Source organism: Dasypus novemcinctus, chromosome 11 (assembly GCF_030445035.2).
Source record: "Dasypus novemcinctus isolate mDasNov1 chromosome 11, mDasNov1.1.hap2, whole genome shotgun sequence".
NCBI classification, from domain to species: Eukaryota; Metazoa; Chordata; class Mammalia; order Cingulata; family Dasypodidae; genus Dasypus; species Dasypus novemcinctus.
In genome coordinates this window covers 30026456-30051197 of record NC_080683.1, presented here as the reverse complement: position 1 = coordinate 30051197, position 24742 = coordinate 30026456, and the positions used below count along the sequence as shown (strand labels likewise).

The 24742-nt window shown below is 37.0% G+C and overlaps 1 protein-coding gene across 9 annotated transcripts in view; it reads left to right on the top strand.

Annotated features, from left to right (window-relative positions):
* LOC101417339 (dystonin) overlaps positions 1–24742 on the top strand; it is a 486360-nt gene that overhangs the window by 201229 nt on the left and 260389 nt on the right. For all 9 annotated transcript variants that reach the window (XM_004465347.5, XM_071218526.1, XM_058306906.2 and 6 more), the window contains one exon: positions 15350–15411. In XM_004465347.5, coding sequence (XP_004465404.1) covers positions 15350–15411 — 62 coding nt within the window. The remainder of the gene's footprint in view (positions 1–15349; positions 15412–24742) is intronic.

Here is a 24742-nt window from a genome sequence, read left to right as displayed (position 1 = left end):
CTACCAAAGAGAGCAGCTAGACAGGGAGCCATCTTGAGTAGCAGTTCCCTTTATTTGGAAGTCTAAAGGCATCTAATAGTTAATGAGCTTCTGCAGGTATTTGTTGTCGATAAAAGGAATTAGTTAAGACAAGAAATAGCATAAAGGTAAAAGAAAATAGGATTTTTTCAGAAACCAATAATTCATAAAATTTCAAAGAAATCTGAGAAATGGTGTGCATTCATTATAATTTATACTTTATAAAATAGTCATGTCAATAAATTTTGAGGGTATCATTAATTTGAATTTTAAATTCAGCTTTTCTGTTTTCATTTCATATAGTAATTATACAAAATTTCTAAACTAAATACTTTAAAATCCCAAGTTATTTAAGCTACTTATTTAATTTATTGTCATCAATTAATGTATCTTTATGCTTTGATATATATTCTTAACCAGACCTCTGCATTCTGGAAGAAAAGGCTAACACTGAAAACTTAAAAAGAAGTCTACTTTCCTTATTTAAGTTAATATAATACAGATAAAGAATTGCAGAAACTTTCTGCCCAAAAATAACTCAGAGTGGCAGAAGCTACATCACATAATAGTTGACTAATCTAGCACTGCAAACTTAATTAGAAGGCTCTTTATGTTCGTATGTTTTTAGGATGCTCAGATATAGGAGAAAGAAGATGAAAAGCTGATTCTAGGAGTTTTATATTCAATTTGTGAGAACAAATAGCAGTAAGTTCCTCTTCAGAGCAGAACCCAACACCTCTTTGTTCCCAGCCACCAATACCGTTGATCCTCAGCCACACAGCAACTGCACTGAGGAGAAAGCACGGGATCTGATTATTGATGGGAGAAGGGAGAGGAAAGCAGGGGTATACAAAAAAGCATTTGTGGGAAGAGATTTATGGTGTCCATTGTTCTACACCATTTATGATTCAGTTTACTTAGCACATTCTACCATTGTCCTGCTTTGGATTCATGACAAATGTGGACAAAGCCATATTTCATTTTGTTCCGTGGCAATTAAACTTCAAACATAGACAACCTCCAAGAAGGGTAATTTCTGAATAGATTTTTCGTTATTGATTCTCCTTTCAGAGATTTTCTATAGCCTCATCATTTTGTATCCCAGCCTGGACAACCATCCTCTGAAAAAGATGTCACCAGATACTCCCCCTCCCTCCGCTCCCACTCCTCATCCACACTTCTTCCTTCCCTCCTGCAGCCACCAGCCCAGGAACAAGCCTAGCCACACTTGAAGTCCTTAGCTGTTAACTTCAGACCTGTATGGGAAGCTCTGGCTGGCTTGTGTTTGTTTGTTTTTTCCCTCTTAGGTAAGCTTATTTATTTATTTATTTTTTAAATTTATTGAAATATATCACTCATACATAAACATACATAAACAATAAATGTATAATAGTTGTGAAGTTACAAAACAAACATATATAACATCAAACAAACATATATAACATCTCACCCTACCATCAATAATTTGTATTGTTTTTAAGCCTTTTTAACTAATGATTAAAGGACTTTGTCAAAATAGTGTTACTAAACAAAGTGTTTTTCCCCTAACAAATTCTATTATTATCTTTATATCATTTATATATGAAAATACATAAAAAATTAAGTGTACAGTAAAAGTTGTGAACTTACAAAGCAAACGTGCATAACATTGTACAGGGGTCCCATACATCAACCCTCCACCAACACCTTGCATTGTCATGAAATATTTGTTACAAACTATGAAAGAACACTGTCAAAGTCTTACTACTAATGATAGTTCTTATCTTATATTTGGTGTGTTTTTCCCCCAACCCACCCTATTATTATTTTTAAAATATTTTTTTATGACAGAAGTTGTAAACTTAAAAAACAGTCATGCACATGTGCAGAATTCCCAAACAACATCTCCCCATCAACACACCACAATGTGGCGTGTCATTTGCTACAGATAGAATAATATCATCTGATTATTGCCATGTCCATAGTGTACATTTGGCTCACATTTTTTGTACTGCCTCAGTATCAACACAGTACATCTTTTGCATAGATGCAAGAATATTATATTATTACTACTAACCACAGTCCACAGGTCACTCCAGCTATATTTTCCCCCTGCTTCTCCACATTCCCAACACCCTGCAGTAGTGATATATATTTGTTCTAGCTAACAGAGGACACTCTTGCATCTGTACCATCAACCACAATTCTCACCCACCTCTTGGTTTACTGTGCTATTCAGTTCCTAGATTATTCTCAAGCATTCTGTCAGTTGGCATTTATATAACTAGAGTACCATTTTCAGTGCTTGTGTTGTTTTTTAAAAAATTTTCTGTAGAGTCTACCAGACTATTTAATCATAAATGAATAGAAATACCCAAAATGCTTTTTTCTTTAGTTTTTGAAAAAAAAGTAACATACTCATAGATCCTCATGTAAAAGTTTCGATCTAGAAATGTGCAGAATGAATATGAAAGATATCCTACCAACCCCCTTTCTTCCCAGCTTCCGCTCTCTTCTCCTGATGAAACTGGTCTTTATCAATTTGATGTACACCTTTTATATGTATTCATTGTTTTGCATTTTTTCCATTTAGCTATATATCTTGGAAATCTTTTTCATGTCACCATGTACAGATACACTCTCCTACTGACATGCATTTAGATTGCTTAAAATATTTTGCTACAATAAACATCTGTATCCTGATCATACATATGCAAGTACTTCTTTAGTATTTCCTAGAAGCAGAATTGCTGAGTTAGAAAGTATATGCATTTTAATTTATAATGGAACTGTCAAATTGCCCTAAAAAAATTGCCGTTTTATTTATTTCTCCCCTCCCCCTGTTGCCTGCTCTCTGTGTCCTTTCGTTGTGTGTTCTTCTGTGTCCACTTGTATTCTTGTCAGTGGCACCCGGAATCTATGTCTCTTTTTGTTGTGTCATCTTGCTACATCAGCTCTCCGTGTGTGCGGCACCACTCCTGGGCAGGCTGCGCTTTTTTTCATGCTGGGCGGCTCTCCTTACGGGGCACACTCCTTGCACGTGGGGCTCCCCTATGCGACACCCCTGCATGGCATGGCACTCCTTGCGCACATCAGCACTGTGCATAGGCCAGCTCCACACGGGTCAGGAGGTCCTGGGTTTGAGCCTTGGACCTCCCATGTGGTAGGCAGACACCCTATCTGTTGTGCCAAATCCGTTTCCCAAAATTGCCATTTTAAATATTCACAATGTATGGGACTGTTTCTCTGCATTAGGTATTATCATTCTCATAAATGATAAGTATGAAATCATTACTTTCTTAATTTACATTTCCTGCTTAGAAGGGAGGTTGAGCATTTCCCCATTTCTTTGACCACTTATATTCCTCCTTCTGTGAACTGTATGCGCATATCATATGTAATTTGGAGGGCAGTGTCTCTTTTTTCTTACTGTTTAATAGGAGCTGTTCATCTATTCGAGATATTTTTGTTGTGTGTTATGTATGTAGTAGTATTTTCTTTCAGGCAGTTCTTTTTAAAAAAAACTTTAGTTTATAGTGTCTGTTGTTGCACCAATCCTCTGAATTTTTATATATTCAAGTTTATTAGCCATTATATACCGAGTTTCTTTTGAGTTTTGTAACTAGTTTTGAAACTATTTTAAAACCAAGTATTTTTCAGTATGTTCTTCTAACGGTTTTATTTATTTAAAAAGTTTTCTTTACCTTTACTCTGATAATTAACCTTAATAGTTTTATTAAGTAGTTTTACTTCATAAAGTAGTTAACAAATTGTCACAACCCCATTATTTAACTTTCCTTTCTTTCTCCACTGATTTTGAAACCTTTACCACAGTTTTTGTTTCAGTCAATTCTCTTGGAATTTCTAGCTAAATGATTAGTCATTTCCAATAGTTACAGTTTTGTTTTTTTTATTGAGGTATTTATAAGCTTATTTATATTCTTGACTTAAAGTATTAAGTATGACTAGGACATAGGAATGACAACAGCAGGAATTCTTGCCTTATTCCTGACTTCACTGGAAATGTTTTTGATGTTTCATTGTTAATTATATTTATTGTAAATCTTTCTCTTTCTAACTCCTTTTTGAAAAATAACTTCAGTCAAAAGCTACCTTTATGGGGAGTGGATGTAGTTCAAGTGGTTGAGTACCTCCTTCCCATGTGTGAGGACCTGGGTTCGATCCCCAGTACCTCTTAAAAACAAACAAATGAAAAACCCAACTCTCACGGGGGAACATATGTAGCCCAGTGGTTGAGCTCCTGCTTCCTGTATCTGAGGTTGTGGCTTAATTCCCGGTACTGCCTAAAAAAAAAACAAAAAAACATACACAAAAAACTAGCTTTATTTTATTACATGCTATTTAATTTTGCTTTAGGACTTAAGATTTTATGTAGGATTTTTCTATCTGGTCTCTTGAGATTAACCTATATTTTTGTTTTTGTCTTAATGTTGCATTCACAGTTGTTTATGTACAAGGGTTATGCACTGGGACAGTTTCCTTATTCTCTATGCTATAGAATTGCTTTTTTTTTTTTAATAGAAAATTAAAAGTCCTTGAATAATTGGATAGAATTTTCCTATAAAACCACATGATCTTAATGCCTTTTAAAGAGGTAAATCTTTCTGTAACCTTTCAGATTATTTTGTGGTTTTGGCACATAAGCTTTCCTACTGCTCCTTAAGTTAATTTTATTTTAGTAGTAAATCATTAATTTACCTATAGAATTATTGGCATAAGAAAAATGTATTTTTATTAAATAAAAAAATATTTAAAATATTTTCTGTGTTTGTGGCAATTTATTCATCTTTATTTCTGTTATTGAATAATGATCTATTCACATACTGCCAGATAGTATACATCTGAAATTTTACTGTACTTCATTTGAAATGTTTAAGATGCATTGTTAGTTCCATGCTTATCTTGAAATAATTCCTTTTAAAGCTCTCTCCAGTTTTTTTTAGCATAGGGACTAAGGGTGTGTGAAGATATAAAGAAGTTCTTTATGAAGACTATAATTTTGATATACTGAAACTTCCTTTTAAATGTTTTATTTTAATCAATACTTAATAACTAGCACAGAAATTATAGATTGTTTATGTCCTGGTCAAATTGGTGCTTATACAGAAATTAGTGTCAATTTTATTTATATTCAAAACCTAACAAGTAATGGGTATAAATCTAAGTAAGCTAAGAAAATCATCAACACTGGAAAACTTAATAAAGCCAGTAAGAAGAAACGGAAAACTCTGGAAACTTTTATGTTATCAATTCTTGTAGAAGAGGCAAAATTCTGTTTTTAAGCCATTAAGAAATGAATCTCAAAGTGTGCAAGAAATGGAAGTGGATGTGGCTCAAGTGATTGGGTTCCCGTCTACCATATGGGAGGCCCTGGGTTTGATTCCTGGGGACTCCTGGTGAGGGCAGAAAAGCTGGTCTGTGCTGCGAAGAGCTGGCAGCCCACGCCATGGAGAGCTGTTGTTCCCCAATACAGCAAGATGACATAACGAAGGGAGACGCAGAAGAGAGACAGTGAGAGATGCAGCAGTTTGGGGAGCTGAGGTGGCTTAAGCAATTGAGTGGCTCTCTATTCCTTACCAGAGATCCCTGGATCAGTTCCCAGTGCCTCCTAAAGAGAAAGACAAGAAGAAAAGAAACACATGAAAAGAACACAAGGTGAATGGACACAGAGAGCAGACAGCGAGTGCAAACAACAAATAAGGGGACATGGGGGTGGGGGGGAAATATTTAAAAAAATGTAATTGCAACAGAAGTAGAACACAATACTCATGGTGAGATCAGCTATAGGTCTGACTTATAATGGGACTTTACAGAACTTTGTGGTAATGACTAAAGAAATTATTGAGATAATATTCCTACTCTGTCACCCATGGAGTACTAAAATATTTTGCCAACATTTTTAATGATAATGTGTAGCATTGTTAGAGGTTTCCAAATGAGTACTTTCCTTTCAACAAACGGAGGAAGGGCATAGCTAAAGCTTAGTGAGAACAGCTCCCTTTTTAGGTTTGTAGTACCAAAGAGGTGGGTACGTAGGGGAAAGTTGGCCTAAACGAAATGTGAACATCAGTTGTAGCTCCATACTCACAGAAATATACCTTAACGATGTTTCCATGGGACTATTGGATAAGATTTGTCAACTAAATGGGAGCAAAAACTCCCCTCCTCTTATGTATTCATCTACCTGACAACTGTGACCTCCAGTCACAAATGATGTTGGCCAAGGCCTAAGTGGCTAAGGGTGTGTCAGGTGTGGGGTGGAGGGGAGGTGTTCCTGGAATGAGGGTGGGGGCTGCTCCCTCGGACAGTCTGAGGTGGGTCAGAGGTGGAACAGTACCGGGTGGAGCGGTGGTAAGCGGCAGGCTTTTGGCATTCTCACTTACTTTCCTGGTCACTGACCATATATTGTCCAGCTAGTTTTCTTGCTTCTATAATGCTAAAAAGTTTAGTTTCCTTTACCATTCTTACTGTATTTTAGTACCTGGTTACTTGTAGATGTGGTGTAGAAACTGACTAGATTTTATTCTTCCTGCTCCTTTTCCCATCTTTTTTCCACACAATTCAAACAATCCTTCTTCCTTCCCTTCCTCCCTCCCTTTTCTTTTTGAAAGAGAACCTTTTGCTGTTTCTTGTGCTTTTAAAATTCACACCTGAGTAATGATTGAAGTGATGACTGCATAACCATGTGATTATACCAAATATCATTGATTTTACACTTTGAATGGATTTGTGCTTTAGTAATATGTATCAATAAAATTGATTTGTTAAAAAAAATCCACACCTGATTCTTAATAAACTCAGAAATCTCATCCCTGGCCTAAGTTGTAATGTAACCTCTTAGTAAAGCATCATGGTTCTTCTCCTTCCATGTTTTAGAATCACTAATCTGCAGAAGGTAAATTCCTTCTTCTGTGTATCCCCACCACCAAAGATTTGACCAAGGTTCACTTTTCACTTTTTGGTGTTAACTTATTTTTTAAAAATTAACATTTTGTTTCGTAAGTATGAAATAATGATATTCATCATGCTTTTGTAAGCTACATCCCCTCCCTAAACACACCTCTCATAGCTGTGTGATACTGGACAAGTTATTTACATAACTCCTCAGTTTAGTCATTTGTAAATGGGGATGATCTGACAGAGTTGTTGTGTCAATGATATGCAGTATATGTGTGTCATATATGTGTGTGTAGCTGAGAACAATGCCTGGTACATAGTAGGTGTTTGCTGATGGATCCTTAATATTATCATCATCCTCTTTTCAGTGAAATAGGTAGGCTTAGGTCAGTTTACAGCCCCTGTAGTCAAGGCAGGCGCTCTGGAACAAATAAAGGCAATTGGATAGGGGAGAGAGAATAGGAGGGGATACTTAAGCAGGTAAGAACTTATCAACAATAGCTGATGTAATGTGTTAATGTATAGTCTCTTTAGAATGTAGTCAGAAATCATAAAGATGTTTCAATTTCAAAGCATGTGAGCAGCTATTAATAATTTAGCAGTGTTGTGGGCTTGACTTATAATCAAATTTGCTGAAAATAGTGATTATTTTTGGTTAATTTGGAGTTAGTTTGTAGTCTCTATTCATGGAGTTCTATTTGTTTCATGTTTCAGACACACAAAAGAGCACTGGTTGATCTTTTGCTTGTTTAGTGCAAGGGTTCACATCTCTAGGCATTTATTCACTCATTTGTGTTCAGAAATGAAGTTCTCATAAACGGAGACTCCTTATTTTTCCTGTATTATTAGATTAGGGGATCAATTGTTTAATGACATAGAAAAGAAGTGGGTTTGAAATAAGACTTAGTTTTTTTTTTCATAGATATATATATTTTAAATTTGTTGAACTATCACTCATACATAATAAATATATAATACTTGTGAACTTACAAAACAAACATATATAACATCAAACAAATACATATAACATCTCACCCTACCACCAATACCTTGCATTGTTTTTCAGCCTTTTTAACTAATGATTAAAGAGACTTGTCAAAATATTAAATTCCAGTTCAGTCATTTAGGCTGTGGGATCTCAGGCTAGTATTTTAATCTCTCCAAACTTTGTTTTTATATCTTTAAGATGAAAACAGTACCACCCAACTCAAAGGATTTTTATAAGCCTCAACTGAAAATATGTCTGTGAAGTTACATAGAGAAATTTTTAGGCCACCTGACCCATCTCCCATCCCTAGCCTCCCTCAAACCTGCAAAGCCCCACCCAGTAGTATCCCTCTGCCTCTTCCCTGTATAACTACTTAACTCTACTTTATCATAGATTTCACCCATGTAGACATCAGCTCACAACCTTCCTGTCTCCCCCAATTTTCTGTAAGCCTATCATCCAGTCTCTAGTTCTCTGAGACAGCTTGGTTTGCTTATTTCATATCAGAGAGGTCATGTAGTATTTGTTCTTCAATGCCTGGTTTGCTGCACTCAACGTAAGGTCATCAAGATTCATCCATGTTATCCCATGTATTTGTATTGTATTCCTTCTTATAGCTGAGTACTATTCCATTGTATGTACATACCACATTTTGTTTATCCATTCATCTGTTGGTGGGTATTTGGGTTGATTCCAATTTTTGGCAATAGTGAATGATGCCGCTATGAACATTGGTGTGCATATATTGGATTGTGTTCTTGTTTTCAGTTCTTGTGGGTATATACCCAAGAGTGGAGTTGCTGGCTCATATGGCAAATCTATAGTTTTGAGAAATTGCCAAACTGTCCTCCAGAATGGCTGGATCCTTCTGCATTCCCACCAGCTGTGGATGAGTGTTCCCATTCCTCCACATCCTCTCCAACACTTGTAGTCTTCTGTTTTTTTTTTAAATAGCTGCCAGTCTAATGGGAGTAAGATGGTATCTCATTGTAATTTTAACTTTAATTTCCCTAATAGCTAGTGATTTTGAGCATCTTTTTAAGTGCTTTTTAGCCATTTTAGTTCTTTGGAAAAGCGTCTGTTCAAATCTCTTGCCCTTTTTTAAAATGGGTTGTTTGTCTTTTTATTTTTGAGATATAGGCAGTGGTGGTCCCTGAAATGATATGTGTCTTGTCTAATGAATTGAGATTTCCAAACCATGTTAGTAGCATACATGTCAGGGATGAGATAAACAAGTTAGTCTGGATGTGGTTTTTTATTCCAAGGGAATTCTGCCTGGGGTGTTAGAAGAGAGAATGTGATGAGCTAGTTCAGCAGTGAAACCTAATATCCCATTGATTTGTTTCATTGCAAAAAGAGTTAGGAACTCAAAGCTCTTTTTGTAAGGGACTTTATATGAACAGGTTTAATATAAAAAGAGAAATACATAATAGAATTTTTTAGTAATATTTGGTTTTGTCCCCTGCGAAAGAGTAGAGGAGGCTGGATTTGCTAATGTTTGCTTAAAAGGGGGAGTTACCTACCTTTCAGCTTGCTAGTAGGAGTGTCTAGTCAGTGTTTCCGTTTTTATATAGAAAGCACAACTCTGACACATCAAGAGCTTGTACGGAAGAACAAACTTCTTCCTGAAGAATGATGGGGCAGCTCATGAAAAATGATCAAGACTGGAATGCAAAGCTGTTGGGACTGATGTGCTGTATGGGTTAGTAGTATGACCAGTAATATCACTTTTGTGTTTTCAAAAATGGGAAAGTTGCATTACCTGCATTGGTTTGTGTGTCAGAAGTTCAGCAGACTGTGGGGCACCTTTCAGAAATCTGGACAGGCAAGCACTACGACTTCAGAGCCTCCCAGGAGGAAACTTTGTTTTCCCCATTTTCACGTGAAGGATAATACAGTCATACAATCTTGATGTTTATTTATGTGTAAGATAAACGTGTGTGTATCTTTGATTGGGTTTTCTGAGAACAAGTTAAGTGTGGGTTGTAATAATCAATGCTCTTTTTGCACAGCTGTTTGTTTACCCAGTTCTTTTGTTATTGTCTTTACATTCTGTGTTACACACCTTCAGCCACGTTGTACTTTATGAGGGGAACATAAATGAATGTTGTCATTTAAAACTTACTCTACTAATGAAATAATTTTCAAATGGAGGAAAGTATATAAAACTTCATTCAAAAAATAACCAGACTGTCTGTAAAACCAGTGGAATGGTGAAAATCACAGGAGTGATTTTCCCTATTGTTGTCATAGCAACATTGCTGTAAATATAAACCTCAGTGTTGGACACCCCTGACTGAAATGATGTAAAGAACCACTATGAGACTTGTAATTGGAAAATAAGATGGTGTAATCTGGAATACTCCCTTTTGAAATAGTGCATGTGCAAAGTGGGAAATCACAATCTCCCCAGACATAAATTACTTTCTGATTGTTAATTGTTCCCCTGTAGAAAGTGGGGTCCACAAAGTCCACATTAATTCATAGCTCACAGTTGTAGCATTGTGGGAACATTCTGGTGTTACAGAACTTCCCTTGGTGCTTGAATGGGACATATGCAGATTTGTCATGGCTTAAGAGAAAAGGTTCAGGTTGTTATTGTTAGAAAACCTTATCAAAATTTATGAATCGTGTTTTTTACTTAGTTTTAGACTTTGTACCCTATTCATGCACTTTATATGTGGACCATAATTCCCAGGTATTATAGCCAAATATTAGCATTATCTAATTTTCAGCAGTACTTTTGAGCCTCTAGTGATAAAAAAACTCAGTGATCAAAGTAACCTTTTTTTAATAGTTGTATTTATTTATTTATTTTTAGATTTATTTTTTATTTATTTCTCTTTCCTTCTCCCCCCATTGTCTGCTCTCTGTGTCCATCTGCCCATCTGCTGTGTGATCTTCTGTGTCCATTTGTATTTTTGTCAGCGGCACCCGGAATCTGTGTCTCATTTTGTTGCATCATCTTGCTGCATCAGCTCTCCATGTGTACAGCGCCCATCCTGGGCAGGCTGCAGTTTTCTCGCGCTGGGCGGCTCTCCTTATGGGGCGCACTCCATGCACATGGTGCTTCCCTCCGCATGGGATACCCCTGCGTGGGGGACACCCCTGCATGGAACGGCACTCCTTGTGCTCATCAGCACTGTGTGTGGGCCAGCTCATCACACGGGTCAGGAGGCCCTGGGTTTGAACCTTGGACCTCCCATGTGGTAGGCGGATGCCCTAACTGTTGGGCCAGATTGGCTTCCCTTATAGTTGTACTTAAATAAATCTCTCTTCTGTACTTGGAGGTAAATTATTTGATTGAATCTGCCTTGATATACCACTTGGGTAAGAAATTAACTAGTAAGTGGTTAGGTCTTTATAACCTGTATTCTATTTCATTTTCATTAAAATATAGAATCAGTTTATTAATTTAGAAAATAATAAATCCATTTTGTTACTGGAGTAAATTTGTTTGAGTTCAAATTATTATGTGATAATAACTAAATTAATTAAAATTTGGAGGATGCTTACAAGGGCATCTTAATCTTATATTAATATGGAAGCTGAGTATTCTTGATTTATAAAGATTTTAATTAATAATGCATTTTGATGTTTTTTTCCTTGAGGATTTAACATCAAGGTTCTAAGTTCTTAATTGGATGGGTGTAACCTAGATTGTTAATTAGATATAAATCCAGTACCTAGGAAGTAATCTTCCTTTTGTTCACTGTGTTTTCTTTTTGCTGGAGGGTTAGAGAGGCCTTGCTGAAAATGTGATGTGGGTGCTAAACTCTGTCAGAGATGTTCCATAGTTCACATTCACTTGTCCAAAGTTCACATCACACACACTGACCAGATTCCCCAGCACCCTGGCTGTAACTCACTTCTTCCTTTTGAAGGATGACAATATCTTGCAGGAGTAGAAGCAGCTCTGGGGAATTTACGATACTTGGGTTCTATCCATTGCTCTCTCCATGTTAAATTATTAAATCAAGGTCGTTAAATTATTAAATCAAGGTTTGTTTTTTTTGAGGGAAAAATCTGCACATGACTGGCTTGCTTCTGTTTTCCAACATACTTTCTCCCCTCCAGGCTCTGTCTGACCACTCTGGGAAGGGTTGGGCCTCCTCCTCCTTTGTGCTTGCTTTCTCAGTCTGTGCTGCATACTGTTCCAGCTGGCCGCTTACCATGTCTGGTGTTTCTCTCTTGATGAACTCCAGTGGGCCAGGGCCAATGCTCTTTCTATCCAGTCCAGTTGTCCCAGTACCAACGTGGCACTGCACTCATCAGAGGAACATAATAGATGCTGAAATGAATTTACAGAGTTTAGAATCTGCGTTGTATGAGTAAGGAGGACTTAGTAGATTGCTTGTTTTTCCTCATTCTTTCTGCCTTATATAGTTGAGGTTCTTTTGAACTCTTTAGGGACAGCAACTCTGAAAGATATTTAAGACACTATTATTGCCTTAAGACCAGATAGATAAACCTTGTTATCCTGAGTTTGATTGTCTTTCTTTGGGAATATAAGTAATTCACGTCTTTGGCATTTATTTATTGAATATTTAAAAGCATTATGGCATGTAGTATGAGGTAGGCAAAGATAAGTGAGGTATAGATGATTCGCCTATGGGACCAACAGACTAGACTGAGAGGAATTGATAAATGGTTTCTGGATGCTAATGTTCGTTAAAAATTATTAATATCATTGTTCTTGACAAGAAAGTAATAAAGTACCTAGGGAGTTCACATTTGGAATCAGGAAAATTGAACAATTTAATGTAAATCCTGAGCATTTATACTCAGTAAATCTGAGCCTCTACCTCCTGGGACTGCTTTCTGCAACCCTTCCTCCCATATTTTAGTATCCAGTGTTAATTTAAGAGGGAGATTTGACATTTGGGGCACTGGAAATGTATTTGTTATGGGCAGAACTAAATAGTAGGCTAAGTTTAGAAATCATTTTGTTTCTCCCACTAACAATGATAGGGAATAGAAGGAGTTTCAAGGAAGTACTTGGGGAAAGAAATGCTTAGAAAATACATGGCTTACCTCTCCCCTCATATTGGCATTAATGTGTAAGAGAGTACAAAGTAATATAGTAACCTTAAATAGCTTTGCAAATAATTGAGTCTTGTAAGGCCACTGGATTGCTTTACTAAAGTGAAATTACTGGAAAGGGTGATACATTTTTAAGGCTTCTGATAACTCTTGTCAAATTGTTCTAGAGCAGTATTATACAATAGACTTTTGCTCTAGAGCAGCACTGTGCAATAGAAATTTCTGTGATGAAGGAAATGTATAAATGTGCTGTCCAATATAGTAGATACTAGCCACATGTGATGAGCCCTTGAAATGTGACTAGTGTGACCAAGGAATGGATTTTTAATTAATTTTGGTTTACATTTAAATACCAGTGTGACTGCCATACTGTGCAGCACAACTGTAGAGAACTTAGATCATATTTCATTTCTATTCGCAATATACAGAGATGTTTGTTCCCTGTGACCTTGTCAACATATATTTAAAAAATAATAATCTTGGTAATTTGTTAGGTTAAAAAACTTTACCTGTATTATTTTATATTATTATTATTTGCTAGTAAGATTAAACACCAACTAAATATTTCTTGGGCATTAATTTTAAATTTTTATGTCTCCTTTTGCTCACTTATACATTATTGAGGGTATGTATGAGCATATTTTTCTTTTCAAGTGTTTTTTGGTTTTAATATTAATGAACCTTTATCTTATATTGCAGATATTTTTCCTAGTTGATTTGTTTTCTTATTTTTGTTTAAATTTAAAATATTGTAGAGTATATACATACTTTTAATAAATAGGACAAGTATTTTCAGAGAAACCTTAATTTCATTATAATGGTTTAGGGGGTTACCCGAAAAAGAATGAGGAGGAAAAGCAATGAAGAAAGAGAGCACATGTTTTGTCCGTGGGGAAAGATTGGAGAAAGTCTGATTTGTGTTGGGAGAGGAAAGAAGACCACCAGGAAGGAGTAAAAAGGTGTTTCCAGATGCAAAAGGAGAGAGGAAGGAAACAATAAAATAGGGAGGGAAGAAGATAATCATGGTTTTCTATGTTAGCTGTAGGTGTTGGAAGGTTATGATTCCTCTTTAAATAATAATCTTATGAATCAGAATATTGCAGTTATAGGAGCAGAGGTAGCTCAAGTGGTTGAACTTCTGCTTGCCAGTACAAGATCCCGGGTTTGATCCCCGCTACCTCCTTAAAACAGATGACAAAACCAGCTCTCACTGGGGAGTTGATGTAGCTCAGTCATTGAGCACCCCGCTTCCCACGTATGAGGTACTGGGTAATCCCCTGGACCTCCTTAAAAAACAAAATGGAAATCTCCTTCTCCTTGAACCTTCCCTCACCCTTCTTTACCCTGTGTGTAGTAACCTGGGCAATGTTATTCCCTATAGCAAGGATCTAGTTAGGATGTTTCTTTCTTACCAGACAATTCAAAAGAGAATTTAGGAGAGAAGTAAGGTGGTTAATAATGTTGAAAGAAAAACTTTTCATGCAATTTAGGATCTCACAGTTTTATGGAGCAATTCATGACTTGGGCAGCATCCCATTCAGAAAGTAGAAGGGAGCTGCTCTGAAGCAATAGAAAGGAGAGCTTACATGGTAGGGGGTCTTACAAAGTGGGGAGTGGATATACATTGGTTAGTATGATATGCTTGTCCATTCTGATAAGCTATCTCTACTGGACCGGAGCTGGTTTTTCATGAGGTGTTGCTTATCTGCAGTTCTGCTGAGTGTGTTTGTTCCATTTTCCATTTTCTTGGAAAGCCCCTGAAGGTCAGTTGTTTAAATCTTCTAGAAAATCCCTACTCCAAAAGGGGTCCCTTCTGGCAATGCCCAATGCAGGTGACCATTCTGTTTTGCTTAACAATATGTAAATCAGAACTCGACTTTAAACAAAAGACCTAAATTTAAGTACTGCCCTTTATCAGAACTTGAAACTATTTGTTGAATCATCATGGGCAATTCTTTGAGCCTAAATCTTAGTTTTTCTCTTTTATAAAAATGGGAATGGCACGACCTATTCTCACTCCTGTAGTTTTGAAGAGCAAATGATAAGTAATGTGTGTTAAAGTATTTTGGGAAGATCCAGTTCAAGTGCTTACCTGAAGGAAAGGTGAGGTTAGATAGCTTTGTGGTGGGGTGGGGTAGAGGACATTCTGTGACAGAATGGGCAGGGGACATTCATTTAATGGAGTAATGTTATCAAATACAACACTGGAAAGAGGCCAATCTGATAAAAAAAAGTCCTTTAGTACTTTCTTATGGAAGAGCCTAAAGCTGCAGCAATTTTAACATGAAATTCAAATGCGCTAAGCAGTATCTTTGAAGTACCTTATTTTGTTTATATGTATAATTACAATAAAAATCTATTGATAGATTTTATTTAAACTTATTTTATATGTTTTTTTCCCAGATGAACGGGACAAAGTTCAAAAGAAAACATTTACAAAATGGATAAATCAGCATCTCATGAAGGTCAGTTTACATTTTATCATATCTTGGATTTCAATTTATTGAGCAGTAGTTGATTGTAGGGCTCTGAAGCACAACTTTTGAATAGTATTTGAAAGTTTAAATTCTAGAGTATTTTACATGCATTTCAGGCATCTGTAATTATTTGGTGTGTGGCATGTGGATAATGATGGAGGTGTGAAGATAAGTACCCAGCAATTACAGTGTATTCTGTGACACTAATAAAACCTATTATTATTGGACCCTAAAAAATCTCAACAGTTTAATTAATTTGTAAATATTTATGTTAGGTCATGGAAAAGCTGCATTTCTCATTGTGATTTTTTTCCCCTGAAGATTCAAATCAAGTTGTAGCATCAGATTTATGTTGATGGCAGAGGTTAGATGAAAATGGAGATGGATTCAAAGAGTCGGAAGTCTAGACTCATTTTACTTTTTGTACTTGGGTAAGACCCAGGAGATGATATTTACATTTCTTTTTCCCTGAGTGAAACAGTTGCAGTTAATAGTTATGGTTCCTAAGTTAATATTTATTTGTGTGTCATGTGTCCTTTGCTCATTGAATATGAGGATACTGTCATTGCAGAAAAATATCACACCAGTATTTGAGCTCTTTAAGGACAGAGACTATATATTCATTCCTAGGGTCCTTTATAATGCCTGGCAAGAGTATTCTCACTGTGTGTATGCGTACACATTGCATACATAAAACCATTTAATCCTTCCAGCAACCCACAGAGTGATGTAATTTAGTGGCTAAACATTCTACTCTTTAGAGTCAGAAAGCAAGTGTTCAAAGGCTAATTTACCTGGTATATGTAACCTCTTTTTTTTTTTAATTAAATGACAAATCTCAAACATTTAAGGCTTAATTACGGTACAACTCAGTAAGAACTGGGAAAATAATGTTTTAGGGACAATGGTCAATAGATAAATGACAGTCCAACTCATAGACTCCTAATCAAGTTTGCTTTTTTTCCCCCTAAAGTCAGTTATAGGTCATGATTTAAAATTAGATCTTATTAAATGAGGATCTGTTTTAGGGATGGGGAAAACCTGACAATAAAGTCTTGGCTAATTCCCATTGTATTTAGCTGCTTCCAGTGATTTTCTGTTTTAGTATCAACTCAAAGAGCCTTTTCTTATAACTCTTAAGAATTGTGCACTGAAGTTTCTGACACAAAACTTAAAATATCAGAACATAGATTTTTTACGTCTAGAAACTTATAGCATTAATCTCCAATAAAGAAAAGTAATTAAATTTCCCAAACCATTCTGGGACATGGAATCTGTTAAGGTTTGAGTTGTTATTTAGTTAAGCTGAGGAAATTCAACCTTCATGTGATCTTTTCCATGTTTGTCTCAAGTGGTTTTAAAAGAAAGTTGCATTATGTAATCAATCTCATTTTGTCTCAGTTCAAGGAGTGTTGGACACACTTTTGTTCTAGGAGGCCATTTGGTCATTATTCAACTAGTGGGAAATATTATAAAGTTTATGAATTTTGGATAAAAATTTTAATATTAGAAATAAATATTCTGAATTGACTGTTTCCTACTTCACTTGAATGTTGAACATGTTCAGGGAAGAACAGGGCAAGGAAAGCAGTAGGTCCCATATCTTTCTGGCTTTACCATATCCCTTTTCAATTAATGAAAAATATTATTTGAAGAGTTTTTAGGAAAGTGAGATCATTTTATATAAATGTTGAGGGTAAGGAGGATTATAGGAAATGAGTTAGTAAAATGAAAGATAATTGAGAACAAGGAGAGAGTAAAAATGGGTATAAAGTAAGATAAAATCTAAATACAAAGTCTCTGTTTTTGTCAGTTTTAACTCTAGTCTCAAGTGGCTCTTAAACCATGGGAGGGGCTGGGGAGAAAGGGTAGAGGAGAAAAGAAAGAAGGTGTGGAGGAGGAGGTTGAAGTGGGGAGAAAAAGGGGAAAAGGGAATGTCAGGCTTATAGTCTAAGGGCAGGGCTTTCTCTCCCTGCAGCCCTAAAGTTGTGCAATGGAATGGCTGTAAGGAGCTAAGGGTCTGGAGACTCCCTATCCTTGGTTCATATACTGCAGTTAGCTACCTGGGAGTGCTGACTCAGGTTAGCAACATATTTGCCGTCTTTTAAAATACTTCTCAAGGCTTTTGCACTTCCTAAATTACTGGTTTACTTTAACATTTTTTTAATTATTTTGTCATGGCCGTTATGCCTTAGTTATGGCTGCAAAGGGAACTGTTCTTGCCAGTCCTGCACCTTTGAGCAATGATATGGTTGAAAAGTTAGAGCAGATCGTTGCCCACTGATTCCCTGTCCCTTCCCCCATTTTATAAACAGTATATTCTGCTAACTTAGAGAAAATTGTCTTTGAAAGAAAAATGTCTCCTATAAGTTTTTTTTTAACCCCTTCCCCCGTGGCTTTTTTGGTGTGCTGTCTGCTGTCTGTGACCATATGCTGTATGTTCTTCTATATTTATTTATTTCCCCTCCCCACTTGAGGCTTGCTTGCTGTCTGCTTTCTTTGTCCATTCATTGCAGGCTCCTCTGTGTTCTCGTTCTCCGCGGCATCTGTGGGCCGGGCAGCGCTCCGCAGTGTGCGGGCGAGCCTGCCTTCACAAGGAGGTCTCAGGACATGAACTGAGGGCCTCCCATATGGTAGATGGGAGCTCATCTGATTGACCCACAGCTGCTTCCCTCCTACAAGTTTTATGAGTTTGTGACATGTAAACCAAAGATGGGAGGCAGCAAGAATAGCAGATAAAAACAATGCCTTTGGGATCAGACAGAATAGAGATTTGCACCAGGCTTTGCAGTTTTTTATTAATAGTTTGAGAGGCCTTAACCTTCTTATGTCCTCATCTGTAAGTTGGTGGTAATGATAGGTTGATGTGAGGATTTAAATGAGATAAACATAAAGCACAGCACTTGGCATATTTGTAGAGTTTAAGGCATGGAAGTGTGGCTAGACTTGGAGGGTGTATTTAGTTTCCTGTCGCTGTGGTAAAAAAAAAAAGTACCACAAATTGGGTGGCTTTAAACAAAAGAAATGTGTTCTCTTACAGTTCTGGGGGCTAGATATTGGAAATCAAGTCTATAGGAACATGCTCCCCCTGCAGGCTCTTGGGAAGAATCCTTTCTTGCCTCTTGGTAGCTTCTGGTGGCTCCTGGCAGTGCTTGGTGTTCTTTGGCTTATAGCTGCAGCACTCCCGTCTCTGCTTGCTTCACATGGCCTTCTCTATGTCTTCTCCTCTTCTTATAAGAACACCAGTCATTGGCTGTAGGGCCCACCCTAAATCCAGGTGATTTCATTCAAAAGCCTTAATTATTTACATCTGCAAGGACCATGTTTCCAAATAACGCTATATTCTGAAGTTTCGGATGGACATGAATTTGGGGGGACACTGTTTAACCCACTACAGAGGCCTTCAAACAGAATTGTAAAGTAGGTGTAAATTGCTTATGGTGTCCTTCCACCTCCCTCACTCATATATCCCTTTTCTTACCTCAAGTGTTTTTATTTTCAGTTTATTCATTATAGAAAAAACTAGGGTTTGGGGTTCAGAATCTGTGGAAGAGTTAGATTGGCTCACTGAATCCTTGCTTAGAACCTGCTGGGACACTTAAGCATTACTTGAGGTAATCCTATTAGTTGTACTTGCCCCATCCTCTAACCCCTTTAATGTTTTAAGTTAACCTAGGGGCTAAAGCCCCTTTTTCTTCCGTTTCCTTTCTCCCACACAGTGCCCCCACAGAAAGGGAGTCAATGAAGACTCCATTCTCCCTTGCAAATACTGGTAGTGTTTGCTCCTCAGTCACGTTTTTACTTAGAATCACACTTGCAGGTTATCTTCCTAATCATCTGGTTTGATGACCTCATTTAAAAGAAGAGGAACCTTGCCACAGATTCTTGCTGATAGAGCTGTACTAGAAGTCATGATAGGAGAATATGAATTAGAATGAGGGAGGGGAATGTCCAATGTTTGATTTCTTTGAGCACTGTGAAACGTTCCAGACCCAGCATCAAGTTCACCTTGGCTTTGAGATTGTAGTTAATTTTCTCAAACTTATAGTTTAAACTATTTACTGATTAATCAATCCCATGACTTAGGAAGTCATGATTCATGCATCTGCAAAACAGGATATATCCAGTACCCAGGAAATGATTGTGGCATGATTGGTTTTTAAAAGTTTATATGCCTGGAAAAAGTAAACATTGTGGAGCATTTAAATCATTGCTTAAGTTACTCTTAAGCCCATGTATGTAAATATTTCTTTCCTGTATTTGATTATGATTTTTTCAGTAGCTTTTTATCCAGAAAAACTTCACTATAGCCTTATTTTATGAGATTTAAAATTGTGTCTGCTAAAGTAAAAAATTGATTAATTGAAACCCTATTTGTGGATGAACAGAAATTTCTGGCTTTCTTCAAGTGTATTTATATTTTAAAGTTCTCTATTTCAGTTGTATGACTAAGCTTGTCTTTAAACTGATTGTTCTGGCAAGAATATCTTTTGATTCATCTTTCTTCAGAACACTTTATTTTTTTTCCAGATTCTACTCAATTTATTCATTTTTTAAAAAAGATATTACATTAAAAAAATATGAGGTCCCCATTCGCCCCCACCGCCCCCTCCCCACCATTCCCCCCACAATAACACTGTCCCCCATCATCATGTCACATCCATTGCGTCTGGTGAGTACATCTCCGGGCATTGCTGCACCCCATGTCCGTGTTCCACACCATAGCCCACACTTTCCCACGTTCCATCCAGTGGGCCATGGGAAGACATACAACATCCAGCAATTTTCCCTGGGGCACCACCCAGGACAACTTCAAGTCCCGAGAATGCCTACACATCTCTTCTCTTCCTCCCCTTCCCCGTACCCATCTTCAGAACACTTTTAAGAATAAAGTTTAATTATCACATTTGCTGCTTGTACAGATCTCCTTACCACTGGGTAATAGGTAGACTTGATTGTTTACCTTGAAAGTTATGGTTTCTAGGTAAACTAGATATATTGTTGGTGTTAGAACATTTAGATATTCGTTAGCATAATTTTAAATATAAAATTAATTTGTGAACTAGCTGTTATTAAAAGTACCTGTGCTTTAATTAGTAAATTTTACTCAGAGAATTGATCTTAAATATAAACTTGATGGCATTCTTTTATTATTTACAGCCATTGTTTATGCCCATTCTACTTATGACACTAGAGTGCTACCTCTTTAAAAACTAAAGGATCTTATGTAACTATTTAGTTGCTACTACTGGTCACATGAAACTCTGTCTTATCTAAAAATTGCTAGGACAGGGAAGCAGATGTGGCTCAGATGATTGGGCTCCTATCCACCACATGGGAGGTCCAGGGTTTGATTCCCGGGCCTCCTGGTGAAGGCAAGGTGTCCTGCGTCTTGAGCTGGCCTGCGTGGCAAGCTGGCCTGAGTGGAGAGCTGGCGCAGCAAGATAATGCAAGAAAAAGAGACACAGAAGAGAAACAATAAGAGATGGAGCAGACCAGGGAGCTGAGGTGGCACAAGAAATTGAGTACCTCTCTTCCACTCTGGAAGGTCCCAGGATCAGTTCTCGGTTCCACCTAAAGAGAATATAAGCAGACACAGAAGAATGCACAGCAAATGGACACAGAGAGCAGATGACGAGGGAGGGGAGTAAATAAATAAATAATCTTTAAAAAAATTGATAGGACAGTAGTATAAAAAATGACACCTAAGATTTAAGTACTATGATTTAGCGCTTGCCTTTTCTGGGGGAAACAAGAAAGATGTCCTTACCTTTCTGAAGCACTTTAATGATTATCAAAGATTGGAAATTCCTGTAAAAGTTTTTACTTATGTATTTAGAATTAGAACTGGAGCCATCACTGAGAAGCTGTATTCAAGAGGAGTAGTTTAAGGGGATGAATGATTTTTAGAGAAGATGGAGGTATAGGGAAGTCCATGTAATATGCTTTCCTTGTGCCGCATCCGTCTAACTGTGGAAATGTATTCTTCAGCACTGGTTAGTTATACTATAAATTTATTCCTTACCTTTGTAAGTAGGTAAGTAGGATATTTGGTCTAAATTTTAATTTTAATTTATTGATACATAAATGCATTTTGGAAAGGAAGAAGCCAGGGATTTCAGTGTTGGTCCACACCCTGTTTGTTAGTAACCTACTTGGTTACCACATGGGAGACACCCAGACTACCAAATATTTATCTTTGTTCCATCATGTCTTTGGAAAGCTTAATTTACTCATGGCAAGATATCCTTTGCCTACATTGAAAACGACTTCATGACTCCACTGAATCATTCACACTGTTCTTTATTTTCTGATTTGGTGGCTGCAAGGAAATATAAATCCCGAAGCCGAGAGCACAGTGATAACTTTAGGGAATAGAAAAAATACTTCATTTGGTCTGTGTTCTTGACCACACCGCATAGTTTTGAGTAATTTTATGCTATGGGCACAGATGAGATAGAAGCATTTTTGAAGCATCAGCTTTATAAAGGATAGTAAAAACTCCTACTTATGAGAGTAGTTTTCTTAAATCTTAAAATCTGAAAATAAATAAATATTTTTTCCTAGACCTTTGATTTATACCAGTGGTGCTAAAGTTGAGCTGCATCAGATTCCCTTGGAATCTACTGGGCTCTACCTGTCAGAGCTTCTGATTCAGTAGGTCTGGTGTGGAGCCTGTGAATTTGCTTTGCTAACAAGTCCTAAGAATTTGCCTTTCTAACAATATTCTAAAGCTGTTAGTCTGGGCCATACTTTGAGAACCCCAGCCATAGCTAAATGGATAAAATATTCTAAATAACCATCAGTCTATTTGGCATAATCAATAAATATGGTTTAGAAAATAATAGTTGCTATCTTTTATTGAACCCAGCTGCCTGCTATGTACTTTACAATATTAATATCAATCTTATTAATAATAATGGTGTTTAATATTGGTTGAGCCCTTATTGCAAGCCAGGATCTGTCACTTTCACACCTACTGTACTGAACAGAGAGGTTCAGTAATTTCTGAAGGTTATATAGCTGGTAAGTCTCAGGACATGGTTGGAAAATAGGCTGGGAGAGATTAGGTAACTTCCCGTAGGTTGGACAGCAGTCCAAGGAGGAAATGACGATCATACCCTAGTCTGTCTGACTCCAGAGCCTTTGCTCTCTCTCCACTATGCTAAATTCTTGAGGATGAATTTAGTGTTGAGTAATTAAAACTAAAGGGGGAAAGCTGAGCTTGACATTCTGACATTGGCCTGATTTCTGTATAAATAGGATTTGATGGTTACAGTTATTTTTATTGTGGTATAAGAGATAACAGTGTGTATAGTAGAGGAATGGCTAAAAGCGTTTGGAGGAAATGTCTGGTTGAGGCCCAAAATGTAGAGTTTAGAAGCAAATCTTGCAAATCAGGTTTTTATAAGTGGGAAAATACAGTTGCTTTGGCAGTCTTAGCATTTTCAGTACTGTGAGGGATGCATGGAATAGTATCAGAAAGTTCTGTGTAGATAAAATTGCAATTTGGAATTGAGAAATTAATTCTGAATATCTTTTCTTCAAGGAGATTAATACTTTATTGGTGATAAATTCTTCATCAGTAAAAGACAAGAATAATGCTGAACTTTCAGCAGGGTCGTATCGAACTTCTAGTTGTGTTCAGGGACTTATTTGAAATACACTTTAAGGAGGTCTCAGCTTGTCATGCTGTTTGGATATTAAATCTAATATTTGAAATCTAATAATTAAACAATCCTGCCAGGCAGCATATGATAAAATGCCAGAATGAGGGACAAACAAGGCTTTAAAGAAGTCAGAGCTAGGCAACTCAGGGAGACTCTGAGCAATTGGGGACTGTATCTGGGAAGGAGAGCTGACTTAAGCTGTGTGCAGAGGTGGGGGTTTTACAGTGAGCCTGATGTGCCTGATGCTAGGGCTTGACTGGAAGGAGATCAGTTGGATAGAAAAAGATGGGGCCAGGTAATAAACAGACATGATCAGGTAACCAAGGATGCTGTTGGAAATTTTTGAGAACAAGAGTGGCATAATATAACTGGCATTTTAGGAAGGACTCAGAATTTCATACACAGGCATTAAGTAGCTAGCTTTAATTTTATTATGAATTTCATGAAGTGACTGACTGTATCTTCATGTGATAGATAATCATTCAATGTTTGTGGAATGACTGAACCTAGAGAGAAGTGACTACTGGCTTACCCCAAGAGACTCACTCTTGGATTTACTCTTTGCTTTATAGCAGAAACTTCATTGAAGACAGAGAATGCAAGTGTATCAGATCTAGGGATGGGAGGAATACTCAGTGTAATAGAGCAATAAAATCCATTCTCAAAATAATTTTTGAGAAGCTGGAACTCTTCTCTCAAACCAAAAAGACAAAATTTTACAGTGAAAATGTAAAGTTCTGTTCAAAGATTGAAATAGCCACCTGTAGAATATGGAAGGACTGTATAGCAAACATTTATGTGATAAGACTTAGTGGTTTCATTGACCTCAAATTCCCAGCAGAGGTGCACCTGAATCCAATCTCAGGCCCATCCTTACAGAATTGAGGGTCAGTAGCTCTTCTTTTCTTGTTACCTGCTTAAGCCTCATCTGGAGTATTTTGTTAACACATTTTAAGGAAAGTTGAAGAAAAAGTATCTAGAAGAAGGCAGCCGATTATGGTCAGCATCTGGAACTATCTCTGATGAGGAAGAGTAGAAACGGGGAAAAGTGGCCTTCAGAAGAGAGGATGAAGGGCACACAGGATGGGTGTTTTCAACTATTGGCAACTTAATCTTGTAAGAGAGAGTGCAGTTTTGGGTTTATCTAATCCAAAGAGAAGATTATTGAGTAACTTTAGGGATAAAGATTTAGGCTTAATATAAAAATATAACTCCATACATCCTCAGAGCCTAGCACAGTTTCTGGTACATAACAGTTAACAGTGAATTTTGACCAAAGAGTATATTATTAGTTACCTTGGGGTGCTATAGCAAATTACCACCAACTGGTGGCTTAAAACAACAGAAATTTATTTTTTCACAGGCCTAGAAGTAGAAATCTGAAATCGTTATCACTGGGCCCTAGCAGACAATCTAGCTAATAGTGGCTGCTGGCATTCCTTAACTTGGGGCCATATCACTCCAACCCTTGATTTCCTGGTCACGTTGCTTCCTCTCTGCTGTGTGTTTTAAATTTCTCTCTGCCTCTCTCTTATAAGAATACTTGGATTTTTTTTTTCTTGTCACTTTTTTTTTCTTTTTTTTAAATGTTACCTCAAAAAATATGAGGTCCCCATGTAGCCCCCACCCCCCTCACCCCACTCCTCCCA